This window comes from Physeter macrocephalus, chromosome 7 (genome assembly GCF_002837175.3).
Source record: "Physeter macrocephalus isolate SW-GA chromosome 7, ASM283717v5, whole genome shotgun sequence".
Taxonomy (NCBI): Eukaryota; Metazoa; Chordata; class Mammalia; order Artiodactyla; family Physeteridae; genus Physeter; species Physeter macrocephalus.
Window position 1 is genome coordinate 122480828 of NC_041220.1, and position 25161 is coordinate 122505988.

The following is a 25161-nucleotide window of genomic DNA, read 5'->3' on the forward strand; positions in this document are numbered from 1 at the left end:
AACGAGAGAGGCCGCAGCAGAGGGAGGCCCGCGTACCGCAAAAAAAAAAAAAAAAAAAAAACCTTAGGAAAAAATGCTCACCAAGTCTTGCTAATAACACATCCTCCAGAGTGCATTAATATAGTGAGAGTATTTAAGATATGTCCAAAATTCAAAAACATTTCATGAACTGAAACCCTGTGCAAAGACTTCTTAAGAAAAACTAGCATTGCTGTGATTGCGCTGCCCCCTAGGGTTAAAATAACTTGTGTTTACACTGAAGTCATTTGCCTTTTTCAGATCAGCATTTTCATGACCCATTTGTCTAACTATGGGAATGACCGACTGGGATTATATACATTTGTCAATCTAGCCAACTTCGTGCAGAGCTGGACCAATTTGCGACTTCAGACTCTGCCTCCAGTGCAGCTGGCTCATAAATATTTTGAGCTCTTTCCTGATCAAAAAGATCCTCTCTGGCAGGTAAGATTGGGTCAATGATTGGTATTATTAATGAACCCCACAAACATATCTTGGAGTTTCATGAGGTAATCCAAATCTGAAAAGTGAAGACACCCTGGGGAAAAAATAACTTACGTTTTGTACATTAGTAGATTTGAGAAACTTCATAGTGGGCCATATTCTCTGTTCCTGTGCCCATTAGAAACTATGGAATTCTGAAAGCTCAGTGAGAGGTTCAGTGGATATAATGTTTTGAAACAGGATTGAGGGATCAATTTGCAGATTGCAATAGGCTGAAAGAGCAGAAGATGGTTTAGGCATGTGTTAGACAGGTAGCCAGCTGGTCAGCCTTGAGCACATCACCTCTCATGACTAAATGACATTACAGGGGTAGGTGAGAAGAGCTCAGAACCGACATCTGCTTCTGAACCACGACGTACACCAGCAGCTGCAGAATATAGTCAGCTTTCAAAAGTATTATCGGGAATTACTTTGGACATGAGGAAAAGTGTTTAGTGGCAAAATCACTGATCTTCTTAAGAGAAAATGTCACATAAACATGGCATATTCAAACTGTTCAAGGCATGACCCAGATTTCAAAGCTTACACTCTCATGTGTCTAGAATTGCAAAAACATACTTTGAGCTTAGATTCCCCACACCATGATCTGGGGAAAGTAATAATCTTTAGCAAATAACTACATAGTGCTTATTACATGTCTGACTGGGTTCTTTACATACATTCATTCATTTAATCCTCACAACTACCCTTTGAGGTAGGTATAGTTATTATCACCGTTTTACAGATGAAGAAACTGGGGCACAGAACAGCTGAGACACCTAAGCAAGGTCATACAGCTGCTAGGTGACAGAGTGGGAAAGAATTCCAGGCCACTGCGCTCTGAATCAATGTTCTAAATGAGAGTTACTGACAGAGCTGATGGTATAATAATAATGATCTTCAGAAGCAGAATTCAGTATATTTCACAGACTGAAGTTACAGTAAGCTCTGCACTTATATTCTATTCACTTAGCTCTGAACTTGAGCTAATTACCTCCTGGGCACAAACAGATAACCCCAAGAAGAAACGTAACTACACATTTTAGTAGGTTAAAGTTGGTGGTTATAAAATTATCACTGCATATTATTTTGCAGTTAAGATTTTAAAACACCCATCTTTTTATGTTAACCACTACAGAACATCACCAGGTGTTAGCCACTGGAAAGACATGAAACTTTCCTGCTAACACCTTATTTTTAAACTGAAATCATTATTATTTCAGGTGAAACCACTTTTTTTCTAGACCAACAGCCAAAAAGAATACCCTTACTTTAATCTTAAAATCTGTTGCTTATGCTAAATAAGCAGGTTTATTTAACTGCACGTATCTATAGTGTTAATTGAATAGAAATAGTGTTGTCCTGTTTGCCTATTCCTGAATAATATTAAAAGGTACTGTTAATTCTTTACATAATATGCACTTAGAGGTTAAAATTAAGGATGTTCTAGATACATCTTGCACAGTGGGTTTGGTTTAACTACTATAGACCAAAAGCAGATTCCCTAAGGTAATAATTCACCCTCATTTTACCCTTTCACTGAAATTTAGTGCTTTTTAGTATCACAGTCTGTAAAGTTATAGTTATAGACATACATTTACTGACCTTTGAAGGCAGCTGAAAGGAATCTGCTGTCTCTTTAAATATTATTACAACCAGATCCATCTCCCTTTGAAGCATAGCAGGAAAGCTCAAAGTTACGTAGAATAAAAGTCTGACACCTTAAATTTCAGTTACTTATCGAATGCTGAGAGTGTATCTTCTTTTAGGTTAGCGCAAGCACAGTCTCTGCCCAACAAGCTCATTATTTTAAAACTTAAACCACACACCCACAATTAAGACATAGAACTGCCAATAGCAGAAAAAAATATTAAACCTGCAGAGCTATGAAGCTGTTTTCCCATAATGGAAATGTCTCCCCTCCCTCACCTCCTCAGTAGATGCTCAACTTCAGTATGGAAAGGAGTTCTTTGAAATCTTCCATGATGCCACTTCAAGACTTTCACTAAAAGAAGGAGACACATAGCCTTGTTTCCTGGGATATCTTTTCAAGGACAGAAGTTGAAAAACTCTAGCACACAATGGGCACCCACAAAAATACATCTCTATTTTCTTCTCCTGTTTAGAATCCTTGTGATGACAAACGCCACAGAGACATTTGGTCTAAAGAAAAAACCTGTGATCGCTTACCAAAATTCTTGGTAATAGGACCCCAGAAAACTGGTGAGAAATTTTTATGTTATATTTAACCAAAGAGTGTAAAAATCCTGATGAGATGACAGTGAATTCATGTCACAATGACTTCTCAAACTGCCTATAAATATTGATGAATGAATAACATTTTATTCCCCAACGTAATCTTTGTTTAGCTCAATAATGTGTTTTTTAAAGTAAAAAGGATGAAAACAGATGTCACACAGTTTGAATATCCAGCAGTCAATTTGGTGGCAAAAGTTATGTTTTTTCCAAAGACTTTAAGTGAAAAGTGGTGTTATTAACATTTCTAAAATCAAAACTAATCACGTGTTTGGAGAGTGACTGACAGGATTTCATCAAAAGTCAAGATGGACACATGTAAGTACCTATAACTCTTCCGGAAATTTAGCCTCTTCCTGCCATCTTCCTGATATAGTTTATTTCTAGACTATTTCTTGCAGAAATGACTATTTTCTAAAAGTCTATAAAAGATGTTTGACAAGCAGAATTCCTAGACGTAAACAAAACTTTGTGCTAAGAAAGATATTTATTCATACCCAGGAGAAATCTTTGGCACCTTTTCTTAAATTGGTGTGCAATTTTTTCCCTTAAACTTCTTGTCTCTGTAAGAATCAGTATTAAAATGAAGCCCAGTGGAAGGTTTAAAATGCCAGACATTCAAGCTGTATCCTGCATGATAAATTATTTGGGGCTTTTCATTTCTAGCTTCACCGAAAACAGCCATTGCAACCCTTCCTAAGGGGAATACATTCCCTTTCCTCATTTCTCTAGAAATAACTGGGGAGAATTCTACGTAATGCACACAGTAAGTTTAGCCTATTCGTTGTCTCTTAGTCCCATTTACAAATATCAATCTGAAAACAATAATAAATATGACAAATAGTTCTCTTATCCTTATTTATTTCACTTGTCCTTATCTATTTAAAGTCAAGAAGCAACTAGAAAGATACTTAAAGTCTCTTTAGCGAACTCCCACTGTCATCACATAGCTTTGTCATTAACAATCACATCTCTCTGAAGCTTGGTAGACCAAGTTTGCCTCAGAAAGCCCTGCAGGATATGCTTCCTCTTGTGTTGTGCTAGATATGCAGACATTTTAATATCATAGTTAGATGACATAATTACTTGTCATCTTCAACTCGTCTGGGTTTCCAAATGTTTATGTTACAATTCGTAGATGACATTTACCTTTGGAAGGGGGTTTTTATCTCCTTTTCATAGAAATTGAATTTTTTCCCAGTTTTATAGAGGTATAATTTACACACAGTAAAATTCACCCATTTTAAATGCACAGTTTGATGAATTTTAGAAATTGTACACAGTGGTATAACCACTACAACATTATAGATTTAGAACACTTCTGTCTCCCTAAAAAGTTTCTCCATGTCTTTTTCTTCTGAGTCCTTGTGGGATTTTTTTTTTTTTTAATTCAAACAGAAAGTCACAAAAATTATAATCATCCTCATCAGTACACTCAGTCCCCTGTAATTAATTTTTTTATCTTGATCTTTTATTAGCACTTTTATGAATTCATCAGTTTTCTATTAGAGTTCTGAAAATGCTTATTCATTCAGTTCAGCAGTATAGTCAGTTACCAGAAACCTGTACTTGTCAGTCTTTTCCATGATCTCCATGTCTTTTCCACCCCCATCCTCAGCCACAGCCACTTGCCACCACTATAGTTTTGCCTTTTCTAGAATTTCACATAAATGGAATCATAAAATATGTAATCTTTTGTGTTGGACTTCTTTCACTTAGCATATTGCTTTTGAGATTCATCCATATTGTTGTATATATTGATATTTTATGAGATTATTTTTTAAATGGACAAGCATATCTTCTTATATCAGTTCCATAAAAATTAATTAGCTTCATTTTCATCTTTAGTTTTGCCAAAAGTATTTTTCTGAATAATTTTGCACGGATGTATAGTCATCTGGATATTCAAATATTTTTAGTGTTGAAACTAACAAAAATATAAAAACCGAAGCTTTTTTTGAACATGTGTGTCTATGATTATGCAGTTGAGATACACACACACACACACACACACACACACACACACACACAGAGGACGGTTTATTCAGACCCAAGAATATGAGTAGATAAAGATAGAATTCAAACACCACAACTTAACAATTTTTTGACCACTGATAAATTACAGTATGCCTTTTACTGACTATGCAAATGATTAGACCATATTCATTTTTTGTTTGTCTTATTAATGCTCATCATGCTATTAAAAGCAAATAAAATAATTTAATACAATTCTTAAAAATAAAATTCAGAAAAGAATGTTATCAGTTGATCTGAGAATGGAATTATTCTATTTTCTTTTTTCACATTGTAATAGCTATTCTTTCTGTCCTTACAAATACTATATTCTTTTCAATTTTTAAAAAATGCATTACTGAACTCTATCTCAATAAAATTATTTTTAAAAATACCTTAGTAATATTTAGATATGGAGCTATTTAGGTACTTTCACATAGATTATCTCACTTGACCGTCACAGAGCCCTGATAGCTAAGTATTTTCTTCCCCACTACATAGATAAGAAAACTAAGACACAGGTTAGATATTTTTGTTCAAGTTCACACAGCTGGTAAGTGCTGGAAATAAAACTCTTGATCTAGAAGTTATCGGACTCTAAAGATCATGCTCTAGGACTTCCCTGGTGGCCCAGTGATTAAGAATCCGCCTGCCAATGCAGGGGACACGGGTTCAATCCCTGGTCTGGGAAGATCCCACATGCTGCAGAGCAACTAAGCCTGTGCGCCACAACTACTGAGCCTGCACTCTAGAGCCCACGTGCCACAACTACTGAAGCCCACGCGCCTAGAGCCCGTGCTCTGCAACGAGAGAAGCCACCGTGATGAGAAGCCCACGCACCACAACCAAGAGTAGCAGAGTAGCCCCCGCTCGCCGCAACTAGAGAAAGCCCGGGCGCAGCCACGAAGACCCAACACATATAAAAATTTAAAAATAAATAAATTTATTAAATACATAAATAAAGATCATGCTCTAGAAAGCTTTACTATGGATTTCAAGTAATGGAACATTTTTTTTCCCAATAAGTTTTAGATTTTGTCTCATATTTCTTCTAAGTCAGTGATTCTCAAAAATACCTTACTAATATTTAGATATGGAGCTATTTAGGTACTTTCACGTAGATTATCTCACTTGACCGTCACAGAGCCCTGATAGCTAAGTATTTTCTTCCCCACTACATAGATAAGAAAACTAAGACACAGGTTAGATATTTTTGTTCAAGTTCACACAGCTGGTAAGTGCTGGAAATAAAACTCTTGATCTAGAAGTTATCGGACTCTAAAGATCATGCTCTAGGACTTCCCTGGTGGCCCAGTGATTAAGAATCCGCCTGCCAATGCAGGGGACACGGGTTCAATCCCTGGTCTGGGAAGATCCCACATGCTGCAGAGCAACTAAGCCTGTGCGCCACAACTACTGAGCCTGCACTCTAGAGCCCACGTGCCACAACTACTGAAGCCCACGCGCCTAGAGCCCGTGCTCTGCAACGAGAGAAGCCACCGTGATGAGAAGCCCACGCACCACAACCAAGAGTAGCAGAGTAGCCCCCGCTCGCCGCAACTAGAGAAAGCCCGGGCGCAGCCACGAAGACCCAACACATATAAAAATTTAAAAATAAATAAATTTATTAAATACATAAATTCTGATGCATGCTAAAGTTTGAGAAGCACTCTTTTAAGTCAAGTTTGTGAAGAATATTTTTACCTTGTATATCGTAGGTTATCTGTGATTGTAGATAAAATATTCATTGTTTGGCTCAGATAGAATCTAGGAACACTGCCTCTTCCAATTCATTGTTTCAGAGAATATTGCTGTTGACAGTTATTTTAACAAATCTATATGAGTACCTGTGATGTGCCATTCTCGTCCCAAAAATGCAAATTTTGTCATGTCACTAACAAAGGGCATCAATTCTTTTTCAAATTTAGCAATTTAAACACTTCTGGCACTACTTTTTATAGGTATGTAAGTGCATTCAAACTTAAACTGGTTAAAAGTTTAAATTCTGTCTCAAATTAATAAGCTTTCATAGGCCTTGGGAAGAACTTTATAGGGAAACCCAAGTATTAATTTGATAATGTAACATCTCATATTAAATAATGATAGCTTTCATTTATATGGTACTTTATTAATATCAGAATATCTTCAGATACAATTTGTCTTTCTGTCCTCAGAGAAAGCCTAGGAAATCATCAAGGCAGGAGATTTTCCACTAATAAGTCAAGACAAAGAAGCTAAAAGCCAAAGACACAGACCAAGTCAGTGACTGAACTGAGGTCAAACGCCAGTTCTCCCAGTTCCTGCAACAGAGCTTTTCTCACATCACACTGTCCTCATTTTTTAGAATTTGCTTCTTTTAAGATGCTGGTTATCTATTCAATTTAATTCCAGGAGTATTTATATGTATCTGTTTGGATCATTGAAACACTTAGTTTATTAATGACTTTGAAATGCTAATAGTAGGAAACTGTGTTTTTGTTTAATTAATCTCTGAACCTCTGTTATCTTTTCAGGAACCACTGCTTTGTATTTGTTCCTGGTTATGCATCCTTCCATCCTTAGTAACTCCCCCAGCCCAAAAACCTTTGAGGAGGTACAGTTCTTTAATAGAAATAACTACCACAGGGGGATTGATTGGTAAGATGGGTTATTAGTATAAATCTAAAAGTATATGTTCTGTGCACAGTATAAAATTAGCGCTTATAATTATAAACATTTAAGTTTGTAGCCACAAATAAAAGTCATCCTCCGTGCCTTAGAAACTGATTGAATAGAAGGGGCACGAAAATTATTCGTTAACAAACTTTTCTCAGGTTATGAAGGGACTTGTCGCCTCAAGAGACTTACATGTAATTTTAATTTGCATTAATTATCTTTGATGGTAATTACAGATAAAAAGTCAGAGAAATACCTAATACACAGGAATTTCATTTCTCTCTACTCTTAAGAAAATACTTTCATAACTTTCTGTTCTTAAGCACTTTGCATTTAAGTGATGCTATAGTTCACATATATAATTTTCAATTTTTACTTTGGTACAAAAGGTAAATAAATAAATAGAACTAGAAATGTATATGCATTTTATGAGTAATGAAGGCTATAAAAAAAGCTATCAACAATATACAAAATTTAATTTTTGGCCTTTGAAATTAGAAACATATCAACCATCTAAGGAAAAGAGTTAAATTAAAATTGAAAGTTAAAATGGGGCTTCCCTGGTGGCGCAGTGGTTGAGAGTCCGCCTGCCGATGCAGGGGACACGGGTTCGTGCCCCGGTCCGGGAAGATCCCACATGCCGCGGAGCGGCTGGGCCCGTGAGCCATGGCCGCTGAGCCTGCGCGCGGAGCCTGTGCTCCGCAACGGAAGAGGCCACAACAGTGAGAGGCCCGCGTACCGCAGAAGAACAAAAACAAACAAAAAACAAACAAAAAACAAACGAAAAAATTTAAAATGTCAGTATACACAGAATATGTGATGTAGCAGGAATAAATGTTGCAAACAGACATGTTAATCATAAAATGTATCTAGAAGTCTTTCTTTTAAGATATAAATTCTGGGCAGAAAGTGGTATAAAAGAGTAAATTCTTATAATAACTCTAGAGCATGAACATAAACATTTTGCATGTAGTTTAGCAGAAAGGTGTATATTAACTTCTGTTGTCAAATCGCATAATCTCTGTTTTATATGTATCAACCCCCTCAAGTTTTGCCTGTGAGCCATCCCAACGGAAAGCTGAAGAAATGGACTGAGTATAAGTTGAGCACCTACTAGGATTTACAGATATTCTAATTGTTATATATTTCCCTGCGAATTCTTCAGTACAGTGCTTGATATTGATTAATTGCAGTAGTGTTAAATAACAGCTGTGAGAGTCAAGAAACCCATCAACTACTTCAGCCACTATTTTCCCACTGACTCAAATATCAATATACATGCTTGTATACAGTAGAATAAAATGATGTTCACATCAGGACTAAAGAGGTTGATTAAAAACTGCTTTGGAAGTGGAGAGGAATGCAATACTTGGATTCCATGGGACTTAAGAATATCTGTGAGAATATTCAATTAAAAAAAAAAGCTGTTCATAGACAGTGATGTGTACAGGCACTATAACAGAAACGAAAAGTCCCTTTAGTTTACAAAGAGATGGCATAAATAAGTAGAAAACTAAAGACAATTAAAGATTTTAATTATAACTCACTAAAATACCCCAATTGTAAACACTTTTGATTGACAATTGTGTGTTTATAAAAGGCAGTTAACACAAAGAGCAAACAATGGTAACTGCAAATGTCAATCTATTAGCAATAACTAGAGCTTTGCTCTCAAAGACATCCATGTATTCAGTCTTCGGACTGGCCTTACCTCTCCCTGAAGCATCAGCACCTCAGCAGTCCCTTTAGGACCACAGAGCCACAAGGTTGAAGATTATGTATCTCAGCATGCCGAGGTCACTTACAGAAGCTCAGGCACAGTTAGTTAATCTGGATACATGGATCTGCTCTTCTTGGAGAACTGGGCAAAACCAGGGATGCCCTAACTAACAGGCAGCCTAAACACAGGCTTAGGGCACAAGCAAAGCAGGGCAAATGAAAATGAGAAAACTCCATCTTTGATTACATAGCCAAGATTTGTGATCAGAATCTCTAAGAAAAATGTTTGATTTATGCATACAGTTAAGTTTTATGTTTCATGGTTTGGTGTTATTGTAATTACCTGGGGAGCCAGTGGATGGCTGGAGCCGCACATGGAGAGCCATAAAATCCTGTTAACATTTGGAACCTCTAAATATCTTAATTTGGCTTTGAGTAAAATCACTTAAAAATACAGGGTCAACCCATGAAACCAATAAATGTGGAGTGCTGCAAAAAATCATGTCTTTCAGTTTAAAAAAATTGCTGAGCTGTTATGGGAGTAGCAAAGCTTAAATGAGGCCGGCATTCGCTTTTAACCCACACATTGTTAAACCACTCTAAGTTTGCTCACCAATTCTTTGAATAACCTGAATTCATATTCCAAATGTGGACGTATTTCCACCCTGGAAATATGAAGCTGAATTCTTTATTTTCTTATGAATTCATCAAACATTTTTCAAGTGCTTATTACTATCAGCCACTATATTAGAAAAAACATGGGCATATAGGCAAACAAGAACTGGCCCCTGCTTTCTCTGTGAGCCTCTGGAGCCTTGTGGGTCCAAGATCCAGAACTGCTGGAGGAAGTTTTCAAGGCCCAAAGTGTTGTAGGTATGGAGGACTACTGGGAAGGTGGGACAGTTTTTAGAAATTAAAAGTTATCCTGCCCTTCTTTTGTGATTCTTGGACCCTTGCTGAGAATAAGCAAGCTTGAGACAAGCGTGGACCAAATAAGATACCACTAGACACTTGATATAACCTTAGCACCCCTGGAACAAGTGTGGGCATCTAAATTAAAAAGTAACCTGAAATATGGCACTTTCTATAAATAGAGTATACACCAGAACAGTTAACAGATCAAACTTTCCAGAAATGTTTATATATGTCTTTACCCCTAAAAGAAAGGGATGCCAGAATGATATATCACCAACAAGGCAATTTCCAGAAAACATAAAAGGATTTCTTTACTGCCCTGAGTTTCAAAACATCACTTTGTTGCACCAGCCAAACTCTGTGATATGGTAACAACTGGAATCCTACTAGAAGCTTTATTGTGTGACTGAAAACAACAAACTGCAAAAAGAAGTCATTACCTAAATGTTAATGATTCTCTTGTTCAGTAATTACTGAACTACCTTGTCTTGGTAACCCAAAGTCATAGTGGCTTATGAACTGAAGAGGGTGTGGGTGGAGTGTGAGGCTATTATTATAAAATGTAAGAAACCCTAGAAGTTAAATTTGCATGTTCTTTCTAAAAAGGCCCCTTTTCCTTTAAAGATGTTCCTTGGTGCTTCAGAAATACCTACTATCATAGCTGAATTCATTTATATTTGACATTTTGTACATATGGAATATTATACAAAACCCATTATGTCCTACCTTTCTGTGCTTGAGGCTACAGGTATTCCTGTGTTCACTCTGCTGGTGATTTGAATTCTCACCACACTTAAGGATTCAGGACCTGACCTTGGAAAATTTGATAGTATTTTATATCTGAAAATATATACATACTTTTTAAACGTCTATAATTATTCTAAAGAATATAAATGGCTCTATATGGGAAAAAAAATTAAGGAAATGGGCAGTGTTTATATCAGATCTGTTCTGCCCTTTGATACTTTATAGTTGAATATAATAGCAGCACAATACATTAGTGGGAATGAAATTATTTTTTCTGGTGACCAAGTAAAAACTGTTTTGTCTAAGTTTTTTCAAAATGCCTTTGAACTAACTGAACACATCATTTGTTTCGATCAAATTTTCTTCTTGGTTGAGCACTCACTTTTTCTCTGTAAAATATTTCTGCATTTAGATACATTTTATACAGTTAGGTTGATTATTATTGCCATTTGATCACTCTGTGTGCACATTTTTGTTATGTCCCATACCCTTTTTTCTTGATATTAAGTAGAACAAAAAGAAAATGTATTTAGAAAAGCATTTTCAAAATACATTATTAGTGTTCTATATATTTTTTTCTTGCCAACAGGCTTGTGGGACAAATGCCTTAAAGAAAAAGGCTTTTGTTTAGGAAACAAATGAACTTTGTTTGTGGCACATTTTTAACATCTTCAGTCACCAGGGTATGAGTATAAACCAGTCTTATTTTCAGAAATATTTCTTTTCTAGGTATATGGATTTCTTCCCAGTCCCATCTAATGTTACCACTGACTTTCTATTTGAGAAGAGTGCCAATTACTTCCACTCAGAGGAAGCACCTAAAAGAGCAGCTTCTCTGGTTCCCAAAGCCAAGATCATCACCATTCTCATTGACCCATCAGACCGAGCATATTCCTGGTACCAGGTAAGGAAAATACAGACAGAATCCAGCAAGTAGAAGAGGAGTATGGAGAAGGGAGGGTGGTTTTCAGCAATAGCCACCACCTCGGGTTTTAAACAGAAGAGACTTGCTAGCTTTATATTTCAGGAAGGTAAATAAATTTTTCTTTGTTTCCATGAAGAAACGTTCCCCTTAAGTTTTTCTTAATTTTGCATTCATTTAATTCATGTATTTAATAAAATGTATTAATACAATGAAGAAATTAAAATAGAGCAAATAAAATAGTATATACTTGTATGTATTCTGCTATATATCTGCATTTTAAAAGTAAAGTGTTACAACTTAAAATCATTATTTTTCATCTAATATGTGTATAATGCTGCTATTATTATCTCAATTTTACAGATAAGGAATGTAACTGATTCCCCAAAGCAAAAATCACAGGTCTTTTTTTTTTTCTGTAAAGGGCCAGAGAGTAAATATTTCAGGCTTTGCAGGCCATATGGTTACAACTCTGCCATTGTATTGCAAAAGCAGCCATAGACAATATGGAATTTAATGAACCTAGCTGTGTTCCAATAAAATTTTATTTACGAAAAGAAGCAACAAGCAAACTTTAGTCATAGATTGATGACCCTGACTCTAAAAGAGCTTAAATAACTGCTGTACTGAAGAAATAACTTAGTAGCAAAACTAAATATAAGAATGAATTCTTCATCCTTGAAAGCCCAGCCAGTGTTCCCCGTTCTAAGCCTCTTTCTCATACACTCCAGGGTTGCCATTATGCTTCTGCTGTTGGTTAGAACCTAGCATAGAAACAATCACTTTGAAATAATTTAACAGACTCTAATAATAAAACTTACATATCAAATACATGTTTACTTTAATAAATATTAAAAATAATAGGAAAAAAAACCTGCCCCAGTGATATTTTATTAATCATCAAGTGGAAAAAGTTCAATAAAAAGCAGTCAAAGTTAAATATAAGAGCATAACAAAATTAATAGAGTCAGTGTGTTTAGTCTCTAGTATCCTTAGTTATCATTCCTCGGTTTGTAATTTAAAAACCACTTTCCTAATGTTCATGTGTTCATCCATTCATTAAATTATTTTAATGACTACCATGTACAAAGTACTGTTCTAAGTATGTTCTACAGGTAAATTAACAAATGTGGATGCTACACTTGAGATTGATTTCAGTCTAATTGGAGAAATATGTGTAAATAACCAGTGTATAAATCAGAAAGTGTTAAGTGACAGATAGACTCCTACAGAGTGATAAAGCCCATCTGATAAAGACCACCAGGAACAACAAGTTAGGTATATTAATTGGCTGCAGCAGAAGAGCCTGAACACTGGAAGAACTATTTGGGCACTTCCCTAAAGAAGGGAAGGATTTGTAAGGGGAGAAATTTAGGTAAAATTAACGTGAAGTGTTTGATAGATGCAGGCAGGGCTGTGTGTAAGCTGGTTATCAAGTAGGTCAGGGCTGAAAAGCAGACTAACGGTCCAATTTCCTTGGAAACTATAAAGTTAAGATAAATGTGGAATGTTACATCCAAAAATCACTTACCTGAAACTCTGCACCTGGGTTGGAAATAAGGCTTCTTTGTATTAAAGTGACCCACATAGCTCTGATCCTCCAGGCAAGACTGGGATATTCCATTCTCACTGACTTCAAACATCTAAATTCCTGACAATCTATGATATTAGAGAATAAAGTTTCTCAGCATGGGGTGTTTTTTAACAAAAGCAGTTTTTCCATGTTCACAAAAGGAAGCACAGATTGTCAGGAAAGGTTTCATGGCTGGGACAGACTGGGGGAAGGTCATGGGATCTTAGACAGGCATATTGATAATGATCTGCATGATAGGGAATGAGACATCCTGGAAAGCTGGAATCCACAACTCCACACGAATCAGTCATGCCCAACTCCTACAGCCATCTTTTAAATCAAAAATACAGCAAATTGCAAACTGACTGATTCGATATTACGCCTTTTACCTTTTCCACTAGGTATCTAGAGAAAAAAATAAATAAGCCTTAATTGACTCAACAAGAAAGAAGAAAATTGGAGCTTGGCAACCACTTAGCCCCTGAAAAATTGAGAATTTGCTGAAAAAGGAGGTTTCAAGGCTGCAAGCGAACAAAACGTCCTAAATATTACAAATAAATCGCTCCACAGTAGGAAAATGCAGGCCTTAATAAAGTCTAGTGGAGTCTGTAGTATAGTAATTTGAATCTCAATTGCAGCAAATTTGCTATTCAACTAGATGTGGTAAACATCCACAAACCCACCACTAAGCCTGAATATTTTTTGGTCAATTTAGGGGAAAGGTGATTTCCTCAAACCCCTGGGCGTGAGCCTGAGCCATTATGAAACACTTTCCTATCTGGATTGCTGCTTTCTGCATTTTCTGTACAATAAGCGATTCTGATTCGTCGCAAAGGTTACCATTAGGTAAAATAATCTTGGCTTTGAGATGCTAGGTAGTATATTACAAAAGCTGTGGGTTTCAGATAATGCACGTCAGAGTTTTCAGTAGTTTCTCCATTTAAATAGCCGATAGGGCTTTTCTAATCTAAAACTGCATTACTAGATGGAGCAAAACTACGTGACAGAACTAGCAGAGTGCTTTGTGCATTATGGATGTTCACTGGACATAATAAATGGTTTCTTATGGGCTGAAAAGGGGGCGTTAAGGCAACTTTCAAAAGTTTACTTTCAGAATAATATGTATACACTACGGAAACGACTCAGAAAAATTGGTTAAGGAATCATATCAAGAAGAATTCCACCTCTACCAATTAATTCTCAAATATATACTCTCATCAATGTCATAACTTTAAATCCTGATGCTCCAAGCAAACATTTTCATTCTTTATTAATTGCAAAACAAATAACTCTCCAGCAGTGAGGCACTCCTTCCTTTAGCTTTGAGACTTGTCACAGAGATTGGTTTTTAATTATTTATGCCTATGATTCAAGTCGGTTTAATTATCCACCTTTTCATCATAGCATCAGCGATCACATGAAGACCCCGCAGCTCTGAAGTTTAGCTTCTACGAAGTGATCTCAGCCGGGCCCCGTGCATCCTCTGAGCTTAGAGCCTTGCAGAAGAGATGTTTGGTCCCAGGGTGGTATGCCAGCCACATCGAGAGATGGCTTATTTATTTCCCTCCCTTTCAGGTATTGAGCAATAAGAATCGACATCATGTTACAATCTCATTAAGTTTACAGCTCTGGTTTGGTTTTCTTTTGCTGGTTCCTCTAGGCTAGTGACTTTGCCTCTAGGCTAGAGGAAATTTTTACTCATTAAAACATTACTAGCCTTTACTCTTTAGTTGTAAATGAGACTCTGGCAAACAGTAATAGGCAGAGGTAGAAAAACTATCTACTCTTCTTTCTAGAAGTATTTCAGGAAAATTCTCCCTGCCCTGTTTTCTAGTGCATACCCTTCCTGATTGTAAAGAGCATCAGAAGCTTGATACTCCTGATTCTTATTCTGAGAATAAAGCTTGAGAACGTCTTAACCAAACAAGGCAAATATTGTTTTGCTTAATTAAGTGCCGTTATTTCCCTTTGAACCCCACCTTGCTGCACTTTTCACAAGTCCTATGTTTTCCTTGGCTTCCTTGCTTCTCTCTTTTGCCTAGCATTAAGCCTAGATTACAAAATCAGCCCCTACTGGATTGCATAAAGCAGTCCAGTCACATCAGATACAGTATATGCCTGTGTGTCTACAAACATGCTAGCCATAATGATACCATACATGCAACCATACATGGCTATTTAAATTTTTATTAAAATTATATAAAATTAAAAATTAAGTTTCTCAATCACATTAGCCACATTTCAAATGTTCAATAGCCACCAGTTAGACACCACAGCCGTTGAACGTGTCCATCAACAGAGAAAGTTCTAATGAACGAAGCTGGTGGAGACTAAATAGAATTATTGGAGAAGAGGTGTGAGGAAGAGCTGCTTTCCAGGCTTTATGACCCTTCATCATGGTCTCCTGTCATTTTAGCTTGCTGGGACCACCTCCTTCCCTCACCAGAGTAACAAGCAAATTCTTGCCTTTAGTCTGTTGAGGAACTTTGGTTTCCTTTCAGGCTTTCTGGGAGTCTTACCTTTTTCTCCAAATGGATTATCAAGATATTTCTTAAAACTTTACAGTGCTACTCCTTTGACTGGAATCATGGAGAATGGCCATGTCCTCTGTCTCACTGTACCTGGTCTGGTCACTTTTCTTCTTTCCTGCAATGCTCCTTCCCATCTTGAATCATGGAATCATTGTTTTATCTGTTTTTAAACTTGGTTTCCATTTGTGATTTTGTAGTCACATTTCTTAAGCTCTCTTGGTACCCTCAAATAGCTTTTTTGTTTTCATAGTGTTTGCAGGACTTCTCGGACTACAAAACGTGAGCACGTTTAATTAGTGTGATTTATTTTTTGTTCCAGGTCATTAATGAGGATGGCCTGGTTAAGTCTTAACAGCAACGCACACAAATCCCCTCAGTCTCTCATTGAATAAATTCAGAGTGCAGAATTTTTTAATTATGCAGTTACATGTCTTTTTTCAATGTGCATTGTTTTTTTTGATTTCCTTGTTAATTTAGTTGCTAATTATTGATGGGCAACAGCTAAGAACTGATCCTGCTACAGTGATGGATGAAGTACAGAAGTTTCTAGGAGTCTCTCCTCATTATAATTACTCAGAAGCTTTAACGTAAGTTTATATTCTAATTAATTTATTGAAGTTTCAGCAGAGAACTGATTTTAAAGAAATTGTAGTTTGGTGATACAGCTGTCAAGTTAGCTGTTCCTTACACACTGATTATTTTCCAGTTGATATTAACCACTTGAGAAAGAACATTTCAACAGTTTGGCAAAGAAATGTCCAAAATCCTCTATTGATTTCTAACTAGGAAAGATTTCCCCTGGAAGGAAAAGAGAGGAACAAAACAGCTGCAAATCTTAAAAGCAACAACTAACCTTAAAAGAGGCTACTTTAAGTTGGTAAGCACTGAGCCTATTTAACAGACAATAGTGAGACCTCTTGGAAGTATTTAAAAGACTTTTTGAACTAGGTGATTTATGAACTCCTCTCTCTTCTGCGTAATTTTCAAAAACCAATGTCATACAGCAAGAAATAGCCCAATAGGTGACTGAATAGGCAGAGAGAAAGGTGCTATTATTACTTCTACACTTAATTCCATTTTTTGCTGGTCTTTACCCACTGTATGACTGACCCTGCCACCTCTTGTTCAGAGGCCTCAGCAGTTACAGCTCTGGTTTGGTTTTCTTTTGCTGGTTTCCACTGATTTTCTTAGATAGTCAACTCCATCTGGGTGGGGGCCAGGGTGAGGCAAGAGAAGCACTAGAATTTAAGGAGGCACTCACTCTCAGGACCCCGCAAATACCTGAGAATGAGTGGCTCCTAAAATTTTTCAGCCAAGCTGCCTCTCTTGCCTCACCTTAATCCTGACTCTGGGGTTCATTTAGCACTTTAAATAAGACCTCCATCTGACTTTGTCCATTTATAATGGTTGGCAATCAGATGTCTGAAGGTTGTGTTTGTTCCTATTTCACATGCAACTGGAACAAGCAACTGGGAGATCCTAAGCTGGATGAACTGTGGACCTGGCTCTCACTGTAATATATATATTTAATTTTAGGGTCATAGACTGAGCCTTAAAAAAACCGATTAAGACTGCAGTGTGGAATTCTTCCATTGTATCTCTCAGTATAAAACTCAGTTCTGTAGATCAACTGATTTTCTCTTTTCATTGTACTCCTTATGCTATAGCAGTTTAGAAAGTGAGAGACAAGATTCCTTTACCTTTCACTGTCCCTTACGGAAAAAGGTTTGCAGAAAACCATCAAATACTGCGTACATCTTGCATAAATCATATGTAGAGACACATGTAAGAGAGACATTTTGATCTAGAGGACAAAGGAGTAGGTGGAACTCGAGAGTTTTGCGCTTCCTTCCTAAGAGTCATTTACTATTAACCTTCTAACCTCTGTGTTTTCTATAGTGTGAATCCTGTCAGAGATTTGGAGAGCTTAGTGAAAGTACCAGCACAGACACTAGCCTTAGGTATTTAACTTTCAGCTTGACCTTAAAGAAAGCTCAGTGAATTTAGCTTTAGTTAGAAATTCGAGTCCACTTTCTGCTTTATATCCTTTTAAGTATCTCTTAGAACAGAAAGTTTTTACTTTCTAAACAGTTTTCTATTTCAAGTTGGCTTCTCTTTGGGTCTTTTTTATAGAGTATATAGCAAAGTACTGTATTTCAGAAAGAAGTGGAGTATTCTATAAAAACATAATCTCTTTTTCTTATGGAATCGTCCTTGACCTGCATGCTTTGTATGTGTCCCCTTTGCACCCAGCTCAGCAGCAAGCTTTTTATTCACCTCCAAGGGTAAAGTAAAGGGAGTGTAAACTTAAGAGAAGTAATATCAACGCAACGTACTGTATACAAAGGACTATGGGTCACTTTGCACCTGGGATGTATCTGGCTAAAATCACCCCTTATATGATTCTGTAACCTTATTGGGGGCTCAGTGGGTGAAGTAGCAAGATAATATGTGTGTAGTCTCTGAAACCACAGTTTCTGGTCCAGCAGGGCTGCCTACTCACCCTGCTGATAGAGAATGTACTGCCATTCAGTTTCTTTTTATATTTTCTTGTCAATCAGTTGGCCTGACACACCTTGTAAAAACCAGCAGTGTACCTGTTGTAGAATATTTGGAACTTCCTGTCATTGACTTAGGTCTAAATCCTCCTTCATCCATGCCCTTTGCAATTGTTCTGAATCCTGCCCTCAAAATTTAGTTATTCTTATTAAACTAATTGTACTGGTAAGTTGTTTCTGTGGTTCTTTGGATATGTTGGAGATGACTGGGTGTAGAAAATGTATGTTCACAGGAATGTCATTTATTGCTTCATATTTTTCCTGCTAATGATAGTGAAGACTACCTCTTCGGTAGTTTAAAAAAAAAAATTATTTAAAGCCTTCGAAGAATGTACTGAACTGCAAACAGATATGAATTCTCAACTAACCACATAAATCCAGTTCTTTGCACATAGTAGAATAAATGAATGAAACTAGGTCTATGCAAAGGTTTTACCATACAGTCTTGGCATGAAAGAGTACTCCAGTTTAAGAGATCTATAAATTGATTATCTTCAATATTTTAAAAGCTCCAATTTCAAAACTATTTTCAAGAAAAATGGCAATAAATTTCCATTGTTAAGAGTGTTATTTATTCTTTTCCACAATCACTACAGAAGTGTTCAAGACTTCCAAATTTCATACAGTCATGGATGGTCTATGATATCTTAAAATGACTTAGTACTGTCATCATGGATTTTAAATGATATATTGAATCCATAAAAATCTGATTTTCTTAGTGAGTGTGGTTGTGATCTGAAATAAGCAGTTTAAGCTTTAAAAAATATAAATGGGAACGTTCTCATTCAATTAAGTAAATTCACATTTTACAATTCTTGTTCAACATAACCTTAATCCCTAAATTATAAAGAACATTGATAATACTAACATTATTTTAGCTTGCATATTATGTTTTTAGTGTTTAAAAGCTGTCTAATCATTTAAGAAAAAGCAGGAAAAATAATGCTCAGCATGGAATTGTGCTAATTTGTATAAACTAAAATGAAAAATGTAAACTTTTAATTTTCCCATGAATATATCCATTCAGAATTATACCAACCATCAATGACTGTGACAGGAGTCTTCCCACTTACAAGTACTAGTTAAATACTAGTGAATACTGAACCTGACATCTTTATTTCTCAGTCAGTTAACCTGTTTATGAACATGAATGAAACCACACTGAGTTATATGAATTTTTAATAATAATTTACTATGAAAACGTCAATAAATGGACAATAAGGATTTGAAGGCCAGGAGTTGAATGAAGATTGTGCGTTTGTTTTGTTTTGTTCTGTGGATGGGGCTTAACTAAGTCATAAAGAACTGAAGGTGCTTCAGCTGTTTCTAATATTACTTCCCCTGGCAACCAAATTTATATTATCTAGGAATTCTTTCCCTTTTTAGATGAGTTTGAGTAAAACTGTGCCAAATTAAAACTTTTTTTAGCAGCAAAAAACAGTAGCCATAGTAGCTAAAATCTGCTGGTTCTCTCTAGATTACCTATGAAACAGCTAGAAATGCTAAGAAGTGAAAAAGAAGAAAATAATCTGCTCCAATTTCATATAAATTTGTTTTTAAAAGTGCTTATAACATTTCAAAATCAGTATATGTTTATATGTTCTAAGTATTTTATATATATTGCTTCATAACAATACTATGTGATAGACACTATTAGCTCTATTTTGTAGCTTTTCAGCTACAAAAACCGGGGCACAGAAAAGCTTAGTCACAAGTCACTCAGCAAGTAAGTTGAGGAGGCAGGATTGAAACACAATCATTCCTCTGGAGCCTACACTGCCAATTTATTAAGCTCTTCAAATTGGCACAAGAGTGACTTCCCTGGCAGTCCAGTGGTAAAGAATCTACCTTCCAATGCAGGGGACATGGGTTCAATCCCTGGTGGGGGAACTAAGATCCCACATGCCGCGCACAGGGCAAGTAATCCCACGCGCCACAACTACTGAGCTCGTGCTCCTCAGCTAGAGAGGCCGCATGCCAAAAACTACAGAGCCCACGTGCTCTGGAGACGCACACCACAACTAGAGAGAAGCCTGCGCACCGCAACGAAGAGTCCGCGCACTGCAATGAAAGATCCGTCATGCCTCAACAAAGATCCCGCATGCCCGCCATAAAAAAATAATAAATAAATAAATAATTTTTTTTTAATTGGCACAAGAACCAGAGAAAAACAATACTGTAAATTTTTACTAATTAATAATATAACAGGAGGAAGCATCAATACTTCCTTTAAAAAACTGAAACCTTAAAATGAGCTTTTTAAGTTGTCTTAGACATTATAAAAAGAATCCATTTCTACAGAAATGCAAATCAAAACTGCAGTGAGGTACCACCTCACACCAGTCAGAACAGCCATCATCAAAAATTCTACAAATAGGGCTTCCCTGGTGGCGCAGTGGTTGAGAGTCCGCCTGCCAATGCATGGCACACGGGTTCGAGCCCTGGTCCGGGAGGATCCCACGTGCTGCGGAGCAACTAAGCCCGTGAGCCACAACTACTGAGCCTGTGCTCTAGAGCCCACAAGCCACAACTACTGAGGCCCGTGTGCCTACAGCCCCTGCTCTGAAACGGGAGAGGCCACCTCAGTGAGAGGCCCGCGCACTTCAACGAAGAGTAGCCCCCACTCACCACAGCTAGAGAAAGCCCACGTGCAGCAACAAAGACCCAATGCAGCCAAAAGTAAAGAAAATAAATAAATTTATTTTTTTTAAAAAGTCTACAAATAACAAATGCTGGAGAGGGTGTGGAGAAAAGGGAACCCTCCTACACTGTTGGTGGGAATGTAAGTTGGTACAGTTGCTATGAAAACATGATGGAGGTTCCTCAGAAAACTAAAAATAGAATTACCATATGATCCAGCAATCCCATTCCTGGGCATATATCCAGAGAAAACTATCATTCAAAAAGATACATGCAGCCGTTCATACCAGCACTATTCACGATAGCCAAGACATGGAAACAACCTAAATGTCCATTGACAGATGAATGGATAAAGAAGATATGGTATATACATATAATGGAATATTGCTCAGCCATAAAAAATGAAATAATGCCATTTGCAGAAACACGGATGTAACCAGAGATTATCATACTAAGTGAAGTAAGTCAGAAAGAAAAAGACAAATACCATATGATACCACTTATATGTGGAATGAACCTATCAATGAAACAGAAACAGAATCATGGACATAGAGAATAGACTGGTGGTTGCCAAGGGGAAGGGGGGAGGGCAGAGGATGGACGAGGAGTTTGGGGTTAGTAGATGCAAACTATCACATATAGAATGGATGGACAAGAAGGTCCTACTGTATAGCACAGAGAACTATAGTCAATGTACTGGGATAAACCATAATGGAAAAGAATATAAAAAAGAATGTATATATAGTTATAAGTGAGTCACTTTGCTGTACAGCAGAAATTAACACAACATTGTAAATTAACTATACCTCAATTAAAAAATAAATAAATTAAAATGTGATCTATATCAGTACATTCAATGGAATACTATTCAGTGATAAAAAAGAATAAATTTTGAAACATGCTAAAAAATAAATAAAAATAATCCATCTCCAGACACATTGTCACTTTGCATAATAAATGTGTAATCATAGTAATATGCAAATTAAAGCTACATTGAGATACCATTAGAATGGCTATAATCCAAAAGACAATACCAAATGTTGGTAAGAATGTGGAGAAACTGGAAACCTCATATATTGCTGATGGTAATGTATAATACATGGCCACTTTAGAAAAGCGGTTTTGCAGTTTCTTAAAAAATTAAACAGAAGTTTACAAATAATCCAATTCCACTCCTAGGAATCTACCCCAAAAGAAATGAAAACCTATGTCCACAAAGAATTGTTCACCACAGCATTATACATACTAGCCAAAAGCTGGAATCCATCTGATAAATGGATTTAAGAAAATTTGGCATATCCACACAATTCAGTATTCGTTCACAGAAATGTTATTTCAATGTAAAGACATTTCAAACATTCTTGCACCTTCTAAGTGTAATCTGAATGTTCCCTGGGATTCACCTGCCCAAGGGTAAAATGAAGGTCACATTTTCATTAATATAGAGATGTTACTAGTTGGAGGCTGAATCATTGGAGAATCTTGATTGTCCATGCTCACAAGTCTCTTCCAGTTATTTCTAAACATCCCCAGATGATACTCCACACAAACTTAAGAACCAGTGCATTCTTGCTTTTTCTTTAATTCAACAAAGATTTATTGAATGACTATTATGGCATGACTCTGGGTACACAATGATAAAGTATCCCTACCTCTAGGAAGGGGTAACCATGGAGAGACACTAAACAACACATAAAATTTTCTCCAAAATGTTCTCTTCCTGAAAGCCTTTTAAAGAGGATCCTAGCCATTACTAGTTCCCACACGAAATGCCTAGCTGCCAGTGCCTATACAAAATGGTTGTTTCCTTGCTGTTCTACCAGATATTAGTAGTCCTGAGGCTAATTTTCAGAGGGACACTGCTGATATTCTGAAAAGATGTGGGAGAAGATCTTTCTCCATCTCATGTCAAGCTTCTTCACTTGGGCTCTGAATTGCTCACAAGGTCCTTCATCAACATCAATCCCTCACCTTCTCAGGCAACCTGAAAAATAATATGATCTCCCTTCTACCTTCCTCTCCTTTTTGTTTCCACTATGATACAGTTACACCACTACTTGTGAACTTAGGCTTACAGAACTTACAGATGTCTAGGCTAGGTGTCAGCTCCACAGACACACATTTTTCTCAATAAAGCCCAGCATGACAGCCCACTGCATGAGATGTAATCAATTAGCAAAAGAAAAACCTATTTTTCTTTTGATTTTTAATTTTAGTATGTGTGAAGTTAGTGTTTCTTAAAGAAACAGTCTGTCAGAAAGCTGCTCATTTTAACATAAGGCATGTGTATGTTGCAGACATGTATCTATAGTTAGGTATATTAGCAAAAAAAATCATAATAGCTAGTCTGGATTCTGGATTTTGATCATTTAAACACTTAACATGAGTCAGAATTCAGTTATGGAAATTACCAATAACAAAATGTTAATGAAAAATGTTTTATCAATAGCAGACTTCCAGAAATGTTGTTGTGTTAGAGCTTCCCAGCTTTCGTGTATAGATTATTTCAATCATCATCTCTATTTTTAAAATTTATTTATTTTATTGACATTAGTTGATTTATTAATGCTCTCCTTTCTTATACATCTGACTATGAAACATTTATTCAGTTGCCTTACAGATGCAAACAAGAATATAAACAACATGGAGATATATCATATTGTGTCTTGATCCCACACAAGTGCTTTAATAATGATCAGAAATGGGCTTTGCACAAGTAGGATGTGAGTAATCCTTTAGTGTCTCTAATATCCAAAGCAGGGCAGAGACAGAGATATAGGTTTACCTTCTTTTCATAGGGCTATACTTATAAAGTCTACAACATTAGCTACAGAAAGACTACTCTCCAAATCACACATTCAATCACAATATAATTTTAAATCAGCTTTATTGATGTGTAATTTACATATAATAAAATCCACCCATTTTAATTGTACAGTTTGATGAATTCTGACAAACATGTACTGTTGTATACACCATCACAATCAAGATATAGAACATTTCTATTAATTCAAAGTTTCCACATGCTCTATTGCAGTCAGTCCTTTCCCCTCACCTCTGAGCCCTAGCAACCACTCTTCTACTTTCTTTCACTTAGCATAATGCTTTGACATTCCTTCTTGTTTTTACATCTATCAGTAATTGGGGTTTTTTTATTGTTCAGTAGTACTCCATTTTATGGATATACCACAATTTGTTTATCCTTTCACCAGTTGATGGACATAGGGTTGCTTCCACTTGGGGGTTACTATGAATGAAGCTACCATGAACATTTGTGTACAGATCTTTGTGTGGACATATATTTTCATTTCTTTTGGATAAAGACCTAGAAATGGGATTAGTGGGTCATATAGTAATTACGTATTTAACTTTATAAGAAACTTTCCAAAGTGTCTGTAATATCTTAAATTTCTACCAAAAGGTGTAACAGTTCTAGCTGTTCCACATCTTTGCCAACACTTGGTATTGGTCTTTTTAAGTTAAGTCATTCTAGTATCTAGTGGTATTTCATTTGTGATTTTAATTTGCATTTTCTTAATGACTAATGATACTGAGCAAATTTGCATTTGTTTATTGGTCATTCATCTATGTTTTTGATAAAGTGTCTATTCCAATCTTTTACTCAATTTTTATTGGTAATGTCATTTTTATTGAGTTCAGTTGTATATTCTGAATATAAGTCCTTTATTAGATTAACATTTTACAAATATTTTTGCCCAACATGTGGCTTTTCTTTTCATTTTCTTAAGTGTTTTATTAGAAAAGCAAAAGTTTAAATTTTGATGTATTCAAAATTATCATTATTCTTTTATCATTCACCCTAAGAAGTCTTTGCCTAACCCAAAAATTTTCTATGTGTTTTTTCCTATGTTTACTTCCAGAATTCTTACAGTTTAGCTCTTAGCTCATTCATGAAATGAGATTTCATTTCAAGTTAATTTTCATATACAGTGTGAGGTCAGTGTTCATATTTTCCATACAGATATCCAATTTTTCCAGTTCAATTTATTTAAAAGACTGTCCTTTCCCATTGAACTACTGTGGCACCTACTTCTGAAAATCAGTTGACAGTAGATGTGTTGGTCCGTTTCTAGATTCTGTTTTGTTCATTGACCCATTGGTGCCAATACT

The 25161-nt window shown here is 36.2% G+C and overlaps 1 protein-coding gene and 1 long non-coding RNA gene across 3 annotated transcripts in view; one reads left to right on the top strand and one right to left on the bottom strand.

Moving 5' to 3' along the window:
• LOC114486613 (uncharacterized) overlaps positions 1–25161 on the bottom strand; it is a 188149-nt gene that overhangs the window by 123402 nt on the left and 39586 nt on the right. The window lies entirely within an intron of this gene.
• The window catches only part of LOC102984784 (N-deacetylase and N-sulfotransferase 3), a 150671-nt gene that overhangs the window by 115783 nt on the left and 9727 nt on the right, over positions 1–25161 (top strand). Inside the window, exons 6-11 of the mRNA XM_007114685.3 lie at positions 280–462; positions 2628–2724; positions 7284–7407; positions 11536–11710; positions 14706–14876; positions 16310–16419. Of these exons, the coding sequence (XP_007114747.1) occupies positions 280–462; positions 2628–2724; positions 7284–7407; positions 11536–11710; positions 14706–14876; positions 16310–16419 (860 nt within the window). The remainder of the gene's footprint in view (positions 1–279; positions 463–2627; positions 2725–7283; positions 7408–11535; positions 11711–14705; positions 14877–16309; positions 16420–25161) is intronic.